The sequence below is a fragment of the Biomphalaria glabrata genome, chromosome 9, assembly GCF_947242115.1.
Source record: "Biomphalaria glabrata chromosome 9, xgBioGlab47.1, whole genome shotgun sequence".
Taxonomy (NCBI): Eukaryota; Metazoa; Mollusca; class Gastropoda; family Planorbidae; genus Biomphalaria; species Biomphalaria glabrata.
The window spans coordinates 23199103-23218085 of record NC_074719.1 but is presented as its reverse complement, the minus strand read 5'-3'; the positions used below and the strand labels follow the sequence as shown (position 1 = coordinate 23218085).

Below are 18983 nucleotides of genomic sequence, written 5' to 3'. Positions count from 1 at the left end.
TCTGACGTTATATGGAATTAATTCTTCAAATGAAATGAAAAAAGAACTCGGTATAGTAATGTTTATTAAGCCTCGTTATGTGACTCGCGTTTAAAAAAGGAATGATATCTTGATTTAGATCTAATCTAGATTTTTTAAACTAGATCTAGATTTTTATTACAGTATATCTAGATCTGGATTTATATTCTAATTAAAATTATTTTAGAGTCTACATCTAGAATTTCTAGATCTAGTTTAGACTAAAATAGACTAGATTAAGATGTAGAATTTCAATTTCTAAACTTAAAGTGTAAAAAAAAAGTGTAGATTTTCATTTCCAAACGTTTTGATCAATATTGTAATGTTTTAATATACTAAAACTAATCTACTATTTTTTTATTAAATTTAAATTTACGGCAAATGAATCTTTGAAACATTATTACTTTTGACCATCGGATGGCTGCCTGGTCGTGCGGTTTGCGCGCTGGACTGTCGTTCAGATTTATGGATGGCCCAGGGTTCAAACCCTGCCCGCTCCCATCCCCCGTCGTCCTGCGGGAGGTTTGGACTAGGAAGTAATCATCTTCAACTCTGAAGGAACATCCGAAACGTGTAAAACATTTTACATCAAAATTAAATCACCTCTTGAATATTATTTGCGAATATGCAGATCCGACAGGGATCCGACTTCGACGGGGGCCGCCTCTGAGTTTGTGTAACACAAACTCTCTTTGTAATCTTGTTTTATTTTTATTTTGCAGATGGGGAGGAAGCTTGTTTGTAAATAGCACAACAAATTTTGTAGTTAAGATCTAATAACTAGTTATTGTTATTGTCGTTGTAACTTGTTATTTTTAAACATAACTATTATCGGCAAGGTAAACAATAAATGTTTATGCTAATATCTTCATCTACAAATAAAAAATCCTTCAACCTTCACGCTGGCTGTTCATTTAGCAGGGGACAAAACCTCGTGCATTTTTGTTTTGCCAAGCCCCCAACAATGGATGTAATTATAGTGAAGTATGTCTATCACTTAAATCTACCAAAAACTATCTATGATAATACAAAATGATGTTTAAATTGGGTATATGTAGACATGGCATTAGAGATACTGCAGTCAGTAAATATTGTTGTCAATGCAAATAATTGTCCAATTCTTAAAGCATTATAGGTTTATAGATTTAGTAAATAAAACCACTTCCACGCGAATATTCACCCCCAACTCTATAGCTAGACTGTAATCCAAAGATTAACGCTAGACGTATTTGACTATATTACTAGATATTGCTATGTGCTTCCACGCTGTGCATTACGCAGATAAGTCCAACGGAGGTATTACTCAAATAATGAAATCCAATAACACAGGCGAAAGGCCAACACTTTAAGCTAGTCGACTCTGATAGTGAATGTCAAACAAGAAAGGCCAACACTATAAGCTAGTCGACTCTGATAGTGAATGTCAAACAAGAAAGGCCAACACTATAAGCTAGTCGACTCTGATAGTGAATGTCAAACAAGAAAGGCCAACACTATAAGCTAGTCGACTCTGATAGTGAATGTCAAACAAGAAAGGCCAACACTATAAGCTAGTCGACTCTGATAGTGAATGTCAAACAAGAAAGGCCAACACTATAAGCTAGTCGACTCTGATAGTGAATGTCAAACAAGAAAGGCCAACACTATAAGCTAGTCGACTCTGATAGTGAATGTCAAACAAGAAAGGCCAACACTATAAGCTAGTCGACTCTGATAGTGAATGTCAAACAAGAAAGGCCAACACTATAAGCTAGTCGACTCTGATAGTGAATGTCAAACAAGAAAGGCCAACACTATAAGCTAGTCGACTCTGATAGTGAATGTCAAACAAGAAAGGCCAACACTATAAGCTAGTCGACTCTGATAGTGAATGTCAAACAAGAAAGGCCAACACTATAAGCTAGTCGACTCTGATAGTGAATGTCAAACAAGAAAGGCCAACACTATAAGCTAGTCGACTCTGATAGTGAATGTCGAACAAGAAGAAGAAGTTTAATAACAACGAAGGCAACCGTCCAATGTCGTCAAGCTACATCTCTACGTTCATAAAAACTTCCTCTCTCTAAAGCCTTCAGAAGTATTCTCTGTTTATATTTTGCCATTCCTCCTCAAATCCTATTCTTGTTTTTACTAGTCGCATCATTGTCTCTAAATCAAAACATTACCTTTATATAATAAAAAAAAAATAAAAAAAAAAATTTTTTTAAAAATTAAAAAAAAAAACTAATTCTTAATCGTGCCCTAACACTATGATAAGGTGACTCAAAACTAAGGCTAATAACGACAAAGACTAAGACCCATTACATCTATATTGTATGTTAATAAATTCACTTCCAACTTATATGTACCCACAATTAAGTTCGACTCTCCTCTTGCGTGTAGCCCTATATAAAATAAATATAAAGTAAGTACAAGTCCCGTTTCTGTTCTTCAACAACTTCTCCGGATGTTTTTTAGCGGCTCCCGAAAAGGGGAATAGACCATATCATGGGCGTAGCCAGGATTTTTTTTCGGGGGGGGGGGGGGGGGGGTTGGGGGGGGGATTTTTTTTACCCCCCTTCCCTGACCCCCCCCCCCCCCGCGAATTTTTTTTTTATATGCATTTATGTGTGTGTGTGGGTGTACATAATCTTTATTGCATTCTGACCCTTCATTCTTTCGGAAGACGTTTATTTTGCCCTAGAATAGGTTCTTCCATGATTTAGTAGAAAAATTGTAGATTCCCCGCCTATAATAGCAAGGGGGTCTGGGGGAGCGCTAGGAGCTCCACCAGCGCGGGGCGAAGCCCCGCAGCCAAGCACTATTTCTGATAGTGAAAGCCAACAAAATGCATATACAGTGCATTTTCCTGCTATTAAAAAGTTTTATTTCAAATACCTAATGTGCTATTCTTACTGACTTAGACTCTCCCCGCGACGTTTGGCGCATTTGCCGTCAAGTTGTTTCCATAAAATTGTAGATTTCCAGCCACTACTAGCAAGAAGGTCTGGGGGAGCGCTAGGAGTGCTAGGAGCTCCCTTCGCGCGGGGCGAAGCCCCGCCGCCAAGCGTTATTTCTGGTCTTGAAAGCCAACAAAATGCATGTTCTGAGGTATCTACAGTGCATTTTCCTGCTATTAAAAAGTTTTATTTCAAAAGCCTAATGTGCTATTCTTACTGACTTAGACCCTACCGCGCCGTTCGGAGCATTTGACGTCAAGCTGTTTCCATAAAAATCTGTCACTGGTAATGTCTGAAGCCTCTTCCCACCTGCCATGAGGACCTCAATGAATAAGTGGCGTCAAGTTGTACTAGGATATCATTGCTACTCTTCTTATGCGTAATTCATTTTGTCGGAGAACATGTCCCGCAAACCTCATGCGTCGCTCTCTCACAATCTTACTAAAGGGTCGACTCCCAGTTCGGCATAGGATTTCCTTGATTTAAACCCGATCTCTATAACTGACTCCTAAAATCTGTCTTAGCCATCTTTGTTGAGCCACAATTAGTGTTTTTCAATTTCGGCAGATGGCTATTCACTGCAGTTTATTAAGGGAGTCCTACCACTGGTAAAAATGTGTAACCTCTCTTGAATACGCTCTTGGAATTAAGTGACTGTAGTTTGCTTTAGATTTTATATCGAAAAGAGAAGTTTTATCGTCAAAATCATCTGTTGGGGGATCTTAAACTTAAAACCATCTGGAGGGGTTTTAAACTTTAAACAAACGCCGTCTGTAGAAGAGGGATTTAAACTCAAAACCCCCGATTGGATTGGCTACGCTCAAATAATTTTAGTGTGTAATTTGCTTTTTTTTTTATATTGAAGAGGTATTTTTTAGCATTAAACCCCTCTGAATGGGGGTTTAAACTCAAATTCTTTTGGCAACGCTCATAGCGTTTTGAGTTCGTAATTTGCTTTTTTCTTACACTGAAGATGTATTTTTTAGCCTCAAACCCCCCTAGCGGGGGCTTTAAACTCAAAACCCCTTTGGCTGCGCTCATAGATTTTAGAGTGAGTAATTTGTTTTTATTTATATTGAAGAGGTACTTTTTAGCTTCAAACTCCAACCCCCCCCCCCTGGCTACGCCCATGGACCCTATTAGTTTTGTCTGTCTGTTTAGATCTCAGAAACTAGAAGAGAAATTGAAAATCGGACATCATGATATTTTAGATCATTTAAAGTTCTGATGCAACGGCTACTTTTCTTTTTTCCGAAAGTAAACTTTTTTTTTTAATTATCTATGCAATCAGATTTTAAAAAAAAATACATCACTTTAAAATACATCACTTTAAAATGAATAGCTTCAGGAGAGGTAAGTTTGTTTTTTTTTTGAAGGTCACTGACTTCATTAACAACTCAAGCTTCATTCACAAATTCGCGCATTGGTAAAAAAAATGTGCATCTAAGGTTACAATGGAAAAAGTATCAATGGATCATTATTAAATATATTTTCCATTTATTAACTAACTCATGGAATAAAAATTCTGATTGAAATGTTTTTAAAAAAGAATTTTGATACGAACTTCGCTTTAGTAGTAAGTTTAAAAAAAAAAAAAACTACCTTTATAGACACTTGACAGTCTAAATAAGACTAAATAGAGCCCAGATCTAGATATATTTATAATATATATAGGCCCTATATATTATAAATGTATTAATAATTTGAACAAAATTTTAATTATTAAGGCACTAGCTTATCTTCTGACAGCTTAGAGGTGCAGATTTATTTATTATGTAAACAGAAGTATCATATTAAGAAGTGAATTGGATGCGAACAGCATAGTAAACCATTACCCGGTACCAGAAGGCCTACTAATCCTGATCATAATATTGGCCTAGGTATAGTGATTTTAAGATTAAACGTGTAAAGTCATACGAATTCTAGTCTAGATCTAAATTATATATCAAGATTCTAGATCACTAAAGACTCTATAGATCTAGTCTAGATTTAGCTAGGCCCTAGTTCGATAAAAATTTTGTAATTGAAAAAGTACTAATGTTTGATAAAAATTTGAAAGATTTAAACTTTAAAAGATGAAAATTAACTTTATTTTATTATTATTATTATTTTAGTGCCCAATGATTATTTAAATTTGTATTACTTTAAACGATCAAAACAAGACTAAAGTTTGAATATTCCTGTTCCATTGGTGAATTCGATGGGGGCCGCCACTGTGTTTGTGTGATAACACAAACTCTCTTTTTAATCTTGTTTTTTTTTTCTAGTTTGGCTTTCAACGTTTAAACAAAAAAATTAAATGGATCAACATCACATTAAGTTTAAATATATATTTTAGCGTCTTCGAATCAAGGAACTTAAAATTGACAAAGTACTATATTTTCAAATTAAAGAAATACTTGAAATGTATCTAGAAAAAAGGTGTTATATTATATATGTAGATTTTTAAGTTTATCCTCTATGATACTGTAAGTCGTCACGGCCTGTTGAACATGAGACACGACATGTTGCATTTATGTAATTCTATATTTTTAGTAGCCCTAATGCCACGTATATTCAGGATTTCCCTATTCCATCAACTATCAAGCCTTCAAATGATCAATTTATTGATTTTGAAATAAGCTTCTGAAATAGCAACCTCTAAATGTATTTCATAACATTTCGTACCAAAAAAGTATATTTTACACTCTCAAAAAAAAAACAACAACATTGAAGAGTAAGTATGTATTTTCTCTTCGTAAAATAAGTCATGAAACTATTCTCTTAACTCTTTCTTTCCGTAATTATTTTGCACGTTTTGAAGGAATTCTTCATTTTGCTTAATACAATTTCACTACCCCTGTTATGATTGGGCGTCAATAGCTTTGTTGTTTGTTATCAGAAAATTTTGTATTTGGTATAGAATTAAAGGGAAGTGCATGCTCATTTTATATAATTCAAAGTCAAGTTTAAAAAATTAAACATTAATTTAATTTAGTGAGGTTAAAATCAACGATGGTATCGTCGATTAGGAGAGAAAGAGTTAAGCTTACCTTATCTTGTACATGAAAACTTTGAAATGAACAGCAGTGAAATAAAAATCACATTTGTCTAGAGCAGTGGTCTTCAACGGTGGCGCTATCGCCCACTTGGGGGTGTTTTCGAGATTTTGGGGGGGCGCTGGGAGCCAAAGGGGCGGTCGGGGGCGCTGTGCACAAAAGGGGGTGGTAAGGGGGCGCTGGGCATAAAGCCGGAAAGAAGAAACTAAAGGTGCAATGAAACAAAACAAATTTTAAAAAACTCTCCAAAATTAAAGTTGGCAAACTAAACACAGACAAATTATAGTTAGATTTCTTCTAATTTAAGAACAGCGTTAGAAATTGAGTTCGGGAATCCCATTTTCTATTTTTAAATTCTTACTCTTTCGCTGTGATGTGAAGGTATCTAGTGTTCTTGGATCTTGCGCACATAAACGTTTAAGATTTCATAAACAAAGTAGGTAATACGCCTTTTGGATTAAAGTTTATTTTATCTACATATGTTAATATTTTGATATGTAAATGTCAATTTAAAAAACGTTAAAGCTAACATTTAAATAGAATAAGTTAACCTTTTCTTTTAACAAAAAACATTAATAAAGTGTTGTTACGAAAACTCACTGTTATGTAGTAGAGTGTTACTAAAAGTTATAGTGATAAAAGTTTGTTCTACGTTGAATGACGGCATTTTCAGATGAGGTTATGAAACCAAGACGGCTTCACGAACATATAGCAATATCCAAAAATTCTTTAAGAATATTCATAAACAATTTTAAAAATCTACTATTAAAACAATATTAAAAACAAAAAGGAAAAGCAGAATGTTTTAGTGACCTCTTTGAAAAATTCATAGCTTTTTTTTTAAAGTCTTAAGATATTGATTAAAATTGATTAAAACTAAAATTATTTTTTTTACAACATATTTTTCACAAAAAGTCTTTTTATCTGTTAGTGATGAAATATTTTTTCAAAATTGTCTAGTTATGTAGCTTATGACGCATATGGGAACCATCAGTGGTTGGACGCTACAGTACAGAAAAAAGAACAGATCTATCCACTATTCACCTTGTGAGTTATGATACACAGGCAACATCTTAATAAAAGTTAAGTCCACAATTACATTTCTATTTCTAATTATAAAAATGTTAATAAAATTTAAACCCATGACGAAAATAATCTCATCTTTCAACAGTTTTGTGAAACAATGGATGAAAAAGAGATAAGACTCTAGTTGTAAACTGAAGTTCGCTGGATTTCGAAAGGGATTTATTATTGCTCGTTTTATTAAGCTCTTAAATACAATTTTGATTTTTTTTTTGAGAAACAGAAAGATTCAACGGTTGGCGATGACTTAAAGCAGGCTTAAAAAAAATGTTTTACATCGTAGGCATCTAAGGCAAATGAACCTCCGACTGCCAGGAATGAAATGTACTTTCATTGATTATATCATATTTTCTTTTATTAAATCTTTTTTAAAGAGTTTTACAATCTCACATAAATTGTTTGTTGACAAAAAAAAATACTGCCTAAGGACACTGATATCTATGCAATTAACATAACAATGCTCTTTGAAGAAATTACTATTCGCTTCTAAAATAATAAAAAAAATTAAATATAAATGACAATTATTAAACATCTGTTACTGATGTTCAAATTGAGTTGCAGGAAAAAATAGATTTACAAAATTATGTCTTCAGTAAAAAGGAATGTAAACATAGGAGGCATACAGTGGCGTAGCTATGGTGGGGGAAGAGGGGGGAGAATTTGAAAATCCCCCAGCCCCCACTTTAAGTGGTGGGCCCAAATGAGTGTTATTTAATTAATTAAATTAAATATTACTCAAAGGAGTTCAAGCCTCCTGGCCCCCAAACGATGGAGAATTCCTAGCTACGACCCTGGAGGCACAACAGAGATGTGGCTGCATTTAAATGTTTCAGTAAATTCCAAAACTGTGGTCGAAAATGGAGTTTTTTTTTAGCGTCTCCATCAACTTACATGGTTAACCTAGATTTAGTGCGTAAGAAAGTTAATGAATAAGCAAAGAAATAGGCTGGATGTAGCCACTAGAGAAGACCTTCGCCTTGCTTTGACTAATTTAAAGCTTGAAATTTTTAATATTGTCAGACTGCAGGAGGCACAAGGTTACCATTAGCTTAATTTCTTTTTCTAGCGAATTCAGCAATAATAATGTTTACATTAAAAAATAAAACTAAATTTACTATTTAGCCTAAAAACAGTAGGCCCTAATATTCAAAAATTTAAAAGGGGAATATTCTTAGGATTTGAAAGAAAGTCATGACAATGAGACTTTTATTTGTGTGTAATCACTGCAAATTATTTGACATAATTTTTGTATAATGATAATATGGGCTATTTTTGCCTTCAATTCCGAAGATTACGGCTGAGTCATAGACATAAATAAATATAGACTGGAAAAGGGAAATAACTTCATGTAACTTGAAAACATGTTGTCGGATTTCCGAATTCTGAAAAGTTGCATGATCTTCAGTCTTAGAGATTAAACAAAACTACACTGCTGTATAATAAAGTACACAAAATTGCAAGTCACAAATTTTCGTTTCATAAAACTCTTTTATCGGCTATATTTATTTATGTCTATGCGCTGAGTCCAGTGTTTCACATAACTACGCAAACCCAGTTGCGACCTGCATATTTTCCCGAATTTCCCGCAGACAAACAGCTATATATCCATTTCGCCTGACTTCAATAATAGCTTTTCATTGAGTCTCAAATGTTTGTTTCGCAGCTTTTGTGAGAGCTCTTCAACTGTCTCTCTCAGAGGGCCATCTGCTGCCAGAGAATGCTGCCAGGTACTATCCTCTATGCCAGTGTGGGTGAAATGGCGCCTAAAAGGATCTTTATAACGCTTAAAGGGGGGTGGGGGGCACCTCTGTAACTCCGTCCTACTCGCCAAAGAAGATCGCCTTTGGCATACGGTCGTCTACCATGCTTGATAAGTGACAGCATAAAATTTAATAAATAAATGACATTCTGTTCAAATTTGCCTTCTCACGCTTCTTTATAAGTGTTTTTCTTACAGGGGGCGCTGGCGAATTTTTCGCTAGAAAAAATACGAAAAGGTTGAAGACCACTGGTCTAGACTCTAGAGTAGCACCATTATTAGAATTACTAAACATAGAAACACTTCAGGACAGAAGAATTACAGGTTATAACTACTATTTTATAAAAAGACAATAATTCCGTCATACAACGAATTGAGCAATTATTATTATTATTACTAATGAATATAAGATTTTTTAAAAATTGAACAACAAAGCTTAATCTGAGGAGAAGAACTCCACATTTCAAACTATATCTCTCAATAATGTGTAATTAATTTCTCCTTTTCGATATTAAACATAATAATTAATTATCAATAATTAATTGACTTATTTTTTCTTTTATTGTTTCATGTTTTGTTAGGTACAATAAATAATTAGTGAAGTTTTAACTTTATCCGATAATGACTGTGTGATAAATGATGTGTAAATTTATATAAGTGGGACAACACCCCGCGTATTTAGCCATATATTTTAATACTGAAGGATTAGGTTCCCTTTTTTGTATCAAACGAAATGATTTATCAGTAGTAATTAATTGACTAATTGATTATTATCATGTTTTGGCAGGAACAATACATAATTGTGTTAAGTTTCAATTTGATCCAAAAATGGGTATGGGAGAAATAACGTGTTCGAAATTTGTACCAGACAGACAGAGAAAGTTAATTAATATAAGCTTTGTAATAACAAAAGAAATAGCAAGCTAACCTACATACTATGTATTGATTGGTAAAGGGAGGTAACTTAGTCAAAGCAAAATTTAAAAAAAAACGTAATATTGATTTATTATACAGTTGTTGATTTAACAAAAAATAACCCAATCCAAGGCAAAGTAATTCTGAATTCACTCCATTCACATCTAGAAATTTCTCTTTCCAATAATTGAAAAACTAATTACAATTTAGGCTATTAAAAAAAATCCATGCAGTAAATCTGTTTCATTTGTTCTGGAAATACATTGCTCTGTTGTTTTGAATCTTCTGTTTCAATAACAAAATTAAGATTTTAAAAAAGAATTATTCACAACTCCATTCTATTACAGAATTATTTCATAATTTACACAATTTTAAACAAAAGATGGGGGGGGGGGGGTTGGGGGGTTGTCCATCTCTGAAGAATTGTATCAGAAAATGACTAAAACAATCGGACATTTTAAGTAACTATACTAAGCCTAGACTAAAGAGCTTGATTAAAATATTCTCTCCCGCCCTCCCCCCCCCTCAGATATATGGACATACATTGGCATTTTGTTTATAGCATCATTTATATAAACGTAAGCAAATCTTCAAAGCAATCATCTTAACTGTTTATTTATTTTATTTATTTATCTAGATATTGGATAGAAAAGCAACACTATGCCAAAATTACTTTACGGTACGTTTTATAAACTAGAGTAGATACATTTAAAGTATTAGATAGTTTCTTTTTGCTTATTGTAGCTGCTTATTTTATTAGTTATAATGTTATTTGGGTTCTATAGCTGCACAGTACACATATTTGAGGAATCTCTACTAGAGCAATAAGCTTTTATAACGTTTCATAAAATAAATAAAATGTCTATATAGATTATTCTACCGTCAACTAAATTTCTAAATGGGTTTCGTTTTTGAATACTGTAGGACTCCAGGAAACTCAAGATGTCGAAGATTTTGAGAATGATCCAGAAGCCAACGAAAAAAGTTGTCAGAAGAACCCCGGCCATGCATCTTTCCATTTAGTAAACGAATTCACAATGAACCATTTGCCTGAAAAGTACAAGAATGAAAATTTCCATGAATGCATTCTGCAGTTGGCTAAGTTAGTCATAAAGCTATCTGTTGGCAAGGTGAGCCCAGAAAGACCCAAAGAATGGCCAGTGACTCAACAGCCTTATCCATACTATGGATGTCAGCGCAAGTTGAGAATGGGAACAGCAAGAGTGGAGCAAGTCATCCAGCACTTGGATGGTAAAAGAGTTTGCGAGTGCCAGAAATGCAAAACTTCGGCGTGCCCCAAGAAATTATGGGGCGAAATAGAGGTCTACACAGCGGCCCACGTAATTTTCGACCAGACAGAAGCTGACGATACAACGTGGACATTATTTGATGATGCCATCAAACTGTCCGCTGGACTTGTCATCGACACATGTGACGTCAGGAAAGATCTGTGCAAAATGAAATTCATAACCTGTGACACTGGACTGGTCAACCAGCTGGCAGATATAATGGCAGAATACATTCGACTGTGGGATATTGTGTACTCCACATGGAAATCTACCTGGGATGAGGATAAGGTTGCTGTCATAGTATCCCATCCTCATGGTGGATTCAAGAAGATAAGTGTAGGCCAGTGGAGGGAACTAGAAGAAAGAGATGATTTGAAAGGAAAACGCTTTAGTTATACAACAAGTACATGTCCTGGAAGTAGCGGGGCCTATGTCTTCATTCCAGGCTATAACACAGGCAGCTGGTATACTGGCTTTGATCAACTTATACACAGTGGGACTGATGGTCAAATTAATTTCAGTGCTTTCGGCATATTTTTGGACTCCAAATAAAGATAAAGATAAATAGCTGGGATAGCACATTTTTATCAAGAAATATTTTTGATCTAAAAAAAATTTTTAAGCAAATAATGTCTAGAATGTTGTAGTCTAGAAACAAACACAGTGACAAATTTGTTGACATTGTAAAGTGTTGCATAGTTATATAAATCAGTTATATTTCGCTGTAGTAGTGCAGATCAATAAAAAAAATCACTATTGAACATACATGATACTTAAATAAAATCTATACTATAGCTATTACCAGTTAGACTTTGTAACGATAACTGTTTTACTGCCAATATTGTGACGATTTTATGTTAAGGATTGCGTTGACAGTGCAATGTTTTTTTTCCTTTGTATATAGTAAATGGAACAAACAGAATCGTTTGCAGAGGAAATATAAAATGATTAAAACATATTTAAGAAAGTTTTGTTTTTCTTTTTTTCTTTAATAAACTCTTTAATAAACACCTTCAAACACATACATTCAATCAATTCATTACTTCTCAATTCATCATTAACTTGAAATGAAATTCTTGCAAATTCACTGACGTAATAAGACCACAAACCAATGTTTCTTTGTTACACTGTAGTTATACTGTTACAACATTAGGTCGATACCACTTTGCACTGATAAAAATTACACTGATATATAGCTTTATACTGAGACAGCTTTGTTTTGATGCAACTGAACTCATCGACCCGCTAACTCAAGAATCGCAACAACTTAAGAACCACGACAAACTAACTTTTCCCAAATTTACATTTTAAATAGTCTTTTCAAGAATCCTAGAAACTTCTATTGCAAATATTTTACTTAGCTACTACCTTTCTTGTCGTTCGGTTTGCGCGCTTGACTGTCATTCAGACTTATGGATGGTCCCGGGTTTAAAAACTGCCCCCTCCATCCCCCGACGTTCTGCGGGAGGTTTGGACTAGGAAGTAAATTATCTTCAACTCTCAAGGAACATCCGAAACATGTCAAACACTTTACATTTTACAAAACAAGTAACTGATACTTGCGACTTTTTGTTCCCTGCTTTTGTTACAGAACACAATCCTCATCTCAACAGCATGTGAGACACGGAAGTTATCTCCTAAAAGGAGATCCTATGCCGAACTGGGAGTCGACCACTTGGTGAGGTTGTGACAGAGCGTTGCATGAGGTTTGCGGGACATGTTCTCCGACAAAATGAATTGCGCATACCAAAAGTTGCGATGACATGAAGGCCAATACGAGGTAAGCACAAACAGGGACGTCCTCCTATAACTTGGCCCCATACTTTCATGGAGGACCTCAGAACAGTAGACACTAGGTGGGAAGAGGCTTCAGACATTGCCAGTGACAGATCCAGATCTTTGTGGAGTGTAATGACACAAGATGCGTAGAAGTTGATGTGAATCGGGTTTTTCCTAAGTAATGTGACGAGTAAGAACAGAGTAGGATTACGAACAAGAAGAATAACGGACAAGACGCCTTAGAGGACGACGCTAGGCTAGCGACGACAGAGGACTGTGCCCTTTTTATTGTTTATTAAATTGTTGAAGTTATCAGCCTGCGTTATTAAGTATATTCTTGATTCATTCTGTTGTTGTGTCATATGGACTCGCATGCACCATTAACATATATATACTCATCAACAAAATAGACCATCAACAGATGTGTTGACCATCAACAGATAATACAATAAAAAGGGCACAGTCCTCTGTCGTCGCTAGCCTAGCGTCGTCCTCTCAGGCGTCTTGTCCGTTATTCTTTTTGTTCGTAATCCTACTCTGTTCTTACTCGTCACATTACTTAGGAAAAACCCGATTCACATCAACTTCTACGCATCTTGTGTCATTACATATTTCCTGTCCATGTTTCTATGTCACAAAGTTCACACTGTAGTTGAATGTTGACACCAAGAAACTGATGAAGATGGGAAACATGATGATGTCCATCAAGATCAAGATATATGTTTGTTTTGTCTTTCCCCAAAATTTTGGCCATGTATATTGTACAGACATGACAGTAGGGATAGTGCTCTTGGAATTTGGGGATTGTCGTTTGCATTTTTTTTTTGCTTAGTAGAAGAGGGGGATTTAAATGCAAAACACCCTGGTAGGGGGTTTTAAACTCAAAACCCCTGGTAAGAGGTTTTAAACTCAAAACCCCCTGGTATAGGATTTCAAGCTCAAAACCCCTTGGTAGGGGGTTTAAAACTCAAAATCTCCTGGTATGGGGTTTTAAAATCAAACCCCCCTTGGCTGTGCTAGGGCAAGTGATGGTTTAGAATTAAAATTTCACCTAAAATAAACAAAATTAAAGCAAAAGATAAGTCACTAAACTCCGACATCCCCCCTGAGGAGGGGGATTTCATTTCGGGGGGGGGGGGGGGGGGGCTGGCTACGCATATGGTTATATCTATAATATAATATAATATAATATAATATAATATAATATAATATAATATAATTAATATAATATAATATAATATAATATAATATAAAGCAGAAAGTAAGGCTTATGTATTTATGTGTGTATGTATACATGTATGTATGTATGTATGTATGTATGTATGTATGTATGTATGTATGTATGTATGTATGTATGTATGTATGTATGTATATATGTATGTATGTGTGTACGAATGCTACTGAGATTTAGTTGATTGTTTTTTTGTTTTTTTTAATTAGTGTCAGAGAGTACCATTCCTTGCTCTCTCTCTTTCTCTCTCTCTCTCTCTAAATAAATAAATAAATAAATAAATATATATATAAAAGACTTTAGCTGTATCAAAATGAAATGAACCGAATACAAACACGAAGCCATTTTTCAGAAAGATCAGATCATAAAAGTGAAATGAATTTCCTCAGTTATATAAATGGGAAAGACCCTAAGGCAGTTTGCAGCACCCAGTGCTACACCCTGGCAGAACCTGGGACGACCCTGACCCCAAACTGTATCGACACTGCCGTTCCTTTTGGATACATCAGATGCGTGGAGAGGGGGGAACTGATGTTTGGGCGACATCGTTCTGACTACAGCTAATGCCCAGGCATTCATATCTTTTCCATGAGATGATACATCGTCGCTTCGCGATTGAAGGAGTCCATAGAGCAGCGGTTCTCAGCCTTTTAAGCTCGGCGAACCCTTTTTACTATTCCCAACTATGCCGCGACCCTCAACATGAAAATTAAATTTTAATATTTTTAATTAAATCTTTCATATGCCTAAGTAAAACTGTACATTTGCTAATGATATAAAACGTAATACTAATGTGAATATCTGATAGATGTGTATGTTGCCAAAGTTTGATGTTTAATCACAAAACTTTTACGATTGCCGTATGTTCTTGAAAAAATATATTAATATAATTAAATTCCAAATAAATAATTTTTTTGGCGTGCATTTATGAACTTTTCTATTCGGTATCCATCATACGTGTGTGACAATTTCAAAAGCATGGAGGAGCGTGGACAGTGATCAGGGTAATAGAAAACTACATTGCTACAATTGTTGCGACAGTTTGGCATTGTTTCTGTTTCACAAGATGAGGAATTTTCGGGACAGTTTTTACAAGATCACAAAGAATGTCAATTTCTGCATCAAGTCTTTTTCTGTATTTACCTATACTTGGTATCTAACAGGCTGGAAAACCCATTTTACCCCAAAATATATTATTGAAAATAAAAGAGGATGGCGCATTACAGACAAATTGAGTTATGACTGCAAACACCAAATCCATATGTGTGTTACTGACATTAAAAAAATCATTTTTCTCTACAGTGCTATTAATGAGTTCAATAAACTCTTTCTGTCTCGGAAATATCTTCAACTTTATCTATGAATGGATTTCAGACAATTAATGGTTGTGTCAGAATTTGGAAAGTATGATGAAATTATGTCCGCAAGAATTCACAAATGTTCTTTCACAAATTATCACTTGATTCGTTTATCAGGTTCAATCTCATTTTTCTCATAGAGAGTTGATAGATTTGGCAACATAGACATATTATTTTCGTCAGTTTGTTTTTCAATGAGAAGTTTTATTCTGAAGGATCGGATTATTTCCAGACAACTGGAGACGTGTTGCATTTCATCCTTGTAGTGACGTTTTTCATTCTTTCTTGTAATTCTTGTGGCTATGTCTTCGTTCCTAGTACTCGTCGATTTTGTAAGCTCCGATGACTTTTGTGGCTCATTCAGTAACAGACGTTGAAATCCAGACCGTCAGGCTGGCAAACTTCCTGTACCTTCTGTACAAACATCAAAATAGTTTTCAATGAGATTTATACTTTTTTTATCAAAAACATCAATCATCTTTCTGATTTACATCTCGTGATGTAGTCTTTTCAAGTGGTTTTCAAAAGATAAACTCGTCTTTTAAACTTTCATTCCTTATATGCCTAAACGTACCTTTAAATGAGGCCTACTTGCTCTCCATGTCGTCAAAGCTCGGGATGTTAAATATCAAAATAACGTTGCAGTTATTTACGTTAAACAGATTCTGATTATAAAACTTCCTTACAAATGACGCACTGGAATTTTTTGAATTACGGCTTTAACTATTGAAGTGAAACCAAACCGTAAATGAATCAACGTAATATTTTATGCTTTTTTTTTTCTATAGTACATTAATGTCCATGGGTTTTTCCTTGATGAAAATATTTTGATTTTAATAACATGAATCTTTAAACGATACTAACTATAATCTCTATCATTTTCGTGACGACGTTACCATACAAATAATAACTACGATTCTGCATCGCTGCGTTATACATTAATTTAAACTTTTGAAATCATTCTGATTTATTGAATATCCTTCAATAATTACAGAACATTCCATATTTCAATAACAACAACAAAAAAAATTTAACTTTAAATTGAAAAACTTTGTACAATATCAAGTTTTACAAGTTAGAATAGATTCGAGATAGACACACACACAAAAATCATATTTGCAGTGGTCTAGGCGACCCCCGTCAAATAGTCATTCGATCCCCAATGAGGTCGCGATGAACAGGTTGATAACCCCTGCCATTGAGATATGTAGAATGCGTAGTTTTTTTGGAAATACCGAAAATAAAATACTAAGGTTTGATAGAAAGCTTGCTTTTTTTGGCGAATAACTGTCTCAAGGTTGCGATTATGTTCTTAGTGAGCATCTAGGAGGAACTTGTGTACAAGATTTCATGCAGATACGTAAGATAGTTTAAGTCAAGAGATCTTATGAGTGGCTACATCAGTAAATAAGCAAATTACGACCCGCGGGTAATACATGACTAGTAACATATGTGTGGAAATATCCGAAGACGTAGTCTGCTTAAGATAAAGATTATCTAGTTCTTTAGTCAAATTCAAATTAATTTTCTTATACTTTGAAAAATTAAAACGATCAAACTAAAGTTTTCCCAGAGTGGCCAAAAAGCTACTAACTCTTTTCACAAAGCTATACATCAAGTGTCGGAAATTCACTGAAGCCGTTTTCGAGACCGAGTCAACCCAGGTTCCGGATGTTTTTGACGATGAATATAAAGGAATTGTTTTTAAAAAAAGGATTTTGACTAAGAAATTATTTGATATAATTGTATATTTAAAAATAATTGTTAGAAATGATTCTTTTAAAATTTTAGAATTAAATGAGAATTTGTCGAATTTTAATCTCATAATAAAATCATACCGACCATGTGCTAAATTCGATATACGATAAATTAAAGTTAAGTATTTGAGGGGAGACAAGAGTACAAATATTCGTCCGCCTTCGTGGGGGGGGGGGGGTGTCAGCCGAGTGGGTGGGCAGTCGCCCCTACCGCTCCCCCCACTGGATCCGCCAGTGGGGAGGGGGTGATATAATCCAAAAATAGGTTAGAATATAACATTTGTTATTTTTTGTTTACGAAAATTCCCAATAATTAATACCGGGAATTTTTATTTATATTTATAGATATGTCTCAGCAATGATTAATACTAGAGATATTGGTAAGTTAAGAGAATCGTTAAAAAATATCATTAAGGAACCACGGTCATTTATTTTTTAGTTGTCGCTACAACTAGCGTCTTATGGATCATGAAAGAGATATAAATACTTCCGATTAGATTTAATTAGAATAAATGTAGAGAAACCTAGAGAAATACATCGTCAGCAATAACGGAAAAACCACTAGTGGGTTTGTAAGCAAAATGAACAATATATACATCTAGCCTAGCAATAAATAAAATGGAAAAACAGGTAGGCAATGCTAGTATATATATATATATTATATATATATATATATATATATATATATATATATATATATATATATATATATATATATATTCTAACCTATTTTTGGATTATATCACCCCCTCCCCACTGGCGGATCCAGTGGGGGGAGCGGTAGGGGCGACTGCCCACCCACTCGGCTGACACCCCCCCCCCCCCCCCCCCCACGAAGGCGGACGAATTTTAGTAAACAAATCACTATCTCTAGTATGTTGCCCGATTTGGTGGGATGGGGATTTGGCGATGACATCAATCCCGCCTTCCACCACCTTTCGAGTTGGGGAAGGGCGGTCCAATTTATTTGTAGAATTCACAGCTTGTTAACGGAATCAATTAAATATCTATATAATTAAAACTTGTTATTGATATTTTAACCGATCTTTATATTATGTCGTTCCCCTGTTGGCCGATTGGGTGGGTGGATGGCGAATACATCTACTGCCCTTCCCACCTAAACCCTTTAAATGGGGGGGGGGCGGTCCTACTTTTAATAAGAAATCATTGTTTGTGAACAAAATTAGTTGAATTACTATATAATTTTAATATTATGTCGCTACACTTCTGTATCTTAACCGATTCGGTGAGGTGGGGGGGGACTGCTTCTGATGCCCTCCCCACTCTAGCCCTCTGAGTTGGGGAGGGCGGTCCTATTTTTATGGAGAAATCATAGCTTTTGAACACAATTAGTTGAATATCTATATATATAAAATACATATTGACGTTTTAACTCATTTGTATATTATGTCTAACACACACTCTTATCACAAATTTTATCATTTGTAAATATAAAATGAAAAAGGGTTGTACCAGGTGAGAGGGGCGAGACATGCAATCGCTTTCCGCAAATCGGACAAACCAATACTTTTTTTCTTTTTGTATTTTAGTTAAGAAGTTAAAAATTTTTTTAAATGTCACTAATATAATTTATATATGCTATAAATTGAATTCTTTTATCGAGGAGCCCCACCCCTATTCTTTAATGCCAAATGCAATTATTAGCAGAAATTATAAAAAGAAGCGAGGATTAATCGTTTTCACTCTACCGACCCCTCCCCTTTCCAGACGAAAAGATGTTTTAAAATAGAAAAGTTAAATATGGCGACAGAGTTTATGTAATGGGCTTTGTTGCTGAACATAAAAATTATATATGT

At 34.6% G+C, this 18983-nt stretch overlaps 2 protein-coding genes across 10 annotated transcripts in view; both read left to right on the top strand.

Moving 5' to 3' along the window:
- The first annotated feature begins 5493 nt into the window (after window positions 1–5493).
- On the top strand, window positions 5494–12008 carry LOC106077583 (uncharacterized). Of its 6 annotated transcripts, none has more exons than XM_013238309.2 (4): window positions 5495–5673; window positions 6956–7078; window positions 10390–10431; window positions 10677–12008. In XM_013238309.2, the coding sequence occupies exons 3-4, from the start codon at window positions 10413–10415 to the stop codon at window positions 11591–11593; spliced, it is 936 nt and encodes a 311-aa protein (XP_013093763.2). In that variant the 5' UTR covers window positions 5495–5673; window positions 6956–7078; window positions 10390–10412; the 3' UTR covers window positions 11594–12008. The 6 variants fall into 6 exon arrangements, with proteins under 6 accessions (XP_013093764.2, XP_013093763.2, XP_055896546.1 ...); XM_056040571.1 differs by having other exon boundaries at window positions 5495–5677; XM_056040569.1 differs by lacking the exon at window positions 5495–5673 and adding an exon at window positions 6262–6431.
- Window positions 12009–12645: 637 nt separating this feature from the next.
- LOC129928090 (uncharacterized) overlaps window positions 12646–18983 on the top strand; it is a 31132-nt gene continuing 24794 nt past the window's right edge. For 2 of the 4 annotated variants that reach the window (XM_056040566.1, XM_056040568.1), the window contains exon 1: window positions 17509–17796. The gene's annotated coding sequence lies outside the window, so the exon portion shown is untranslated. Of the gene's footprint in view, window positions 12822–17497; window positions 17797–18983 lie in introns of those variants that run through there. The other 2 variants (XM_056040565.1, XM_056040567.1) reach the window with 2 other exon arrangements.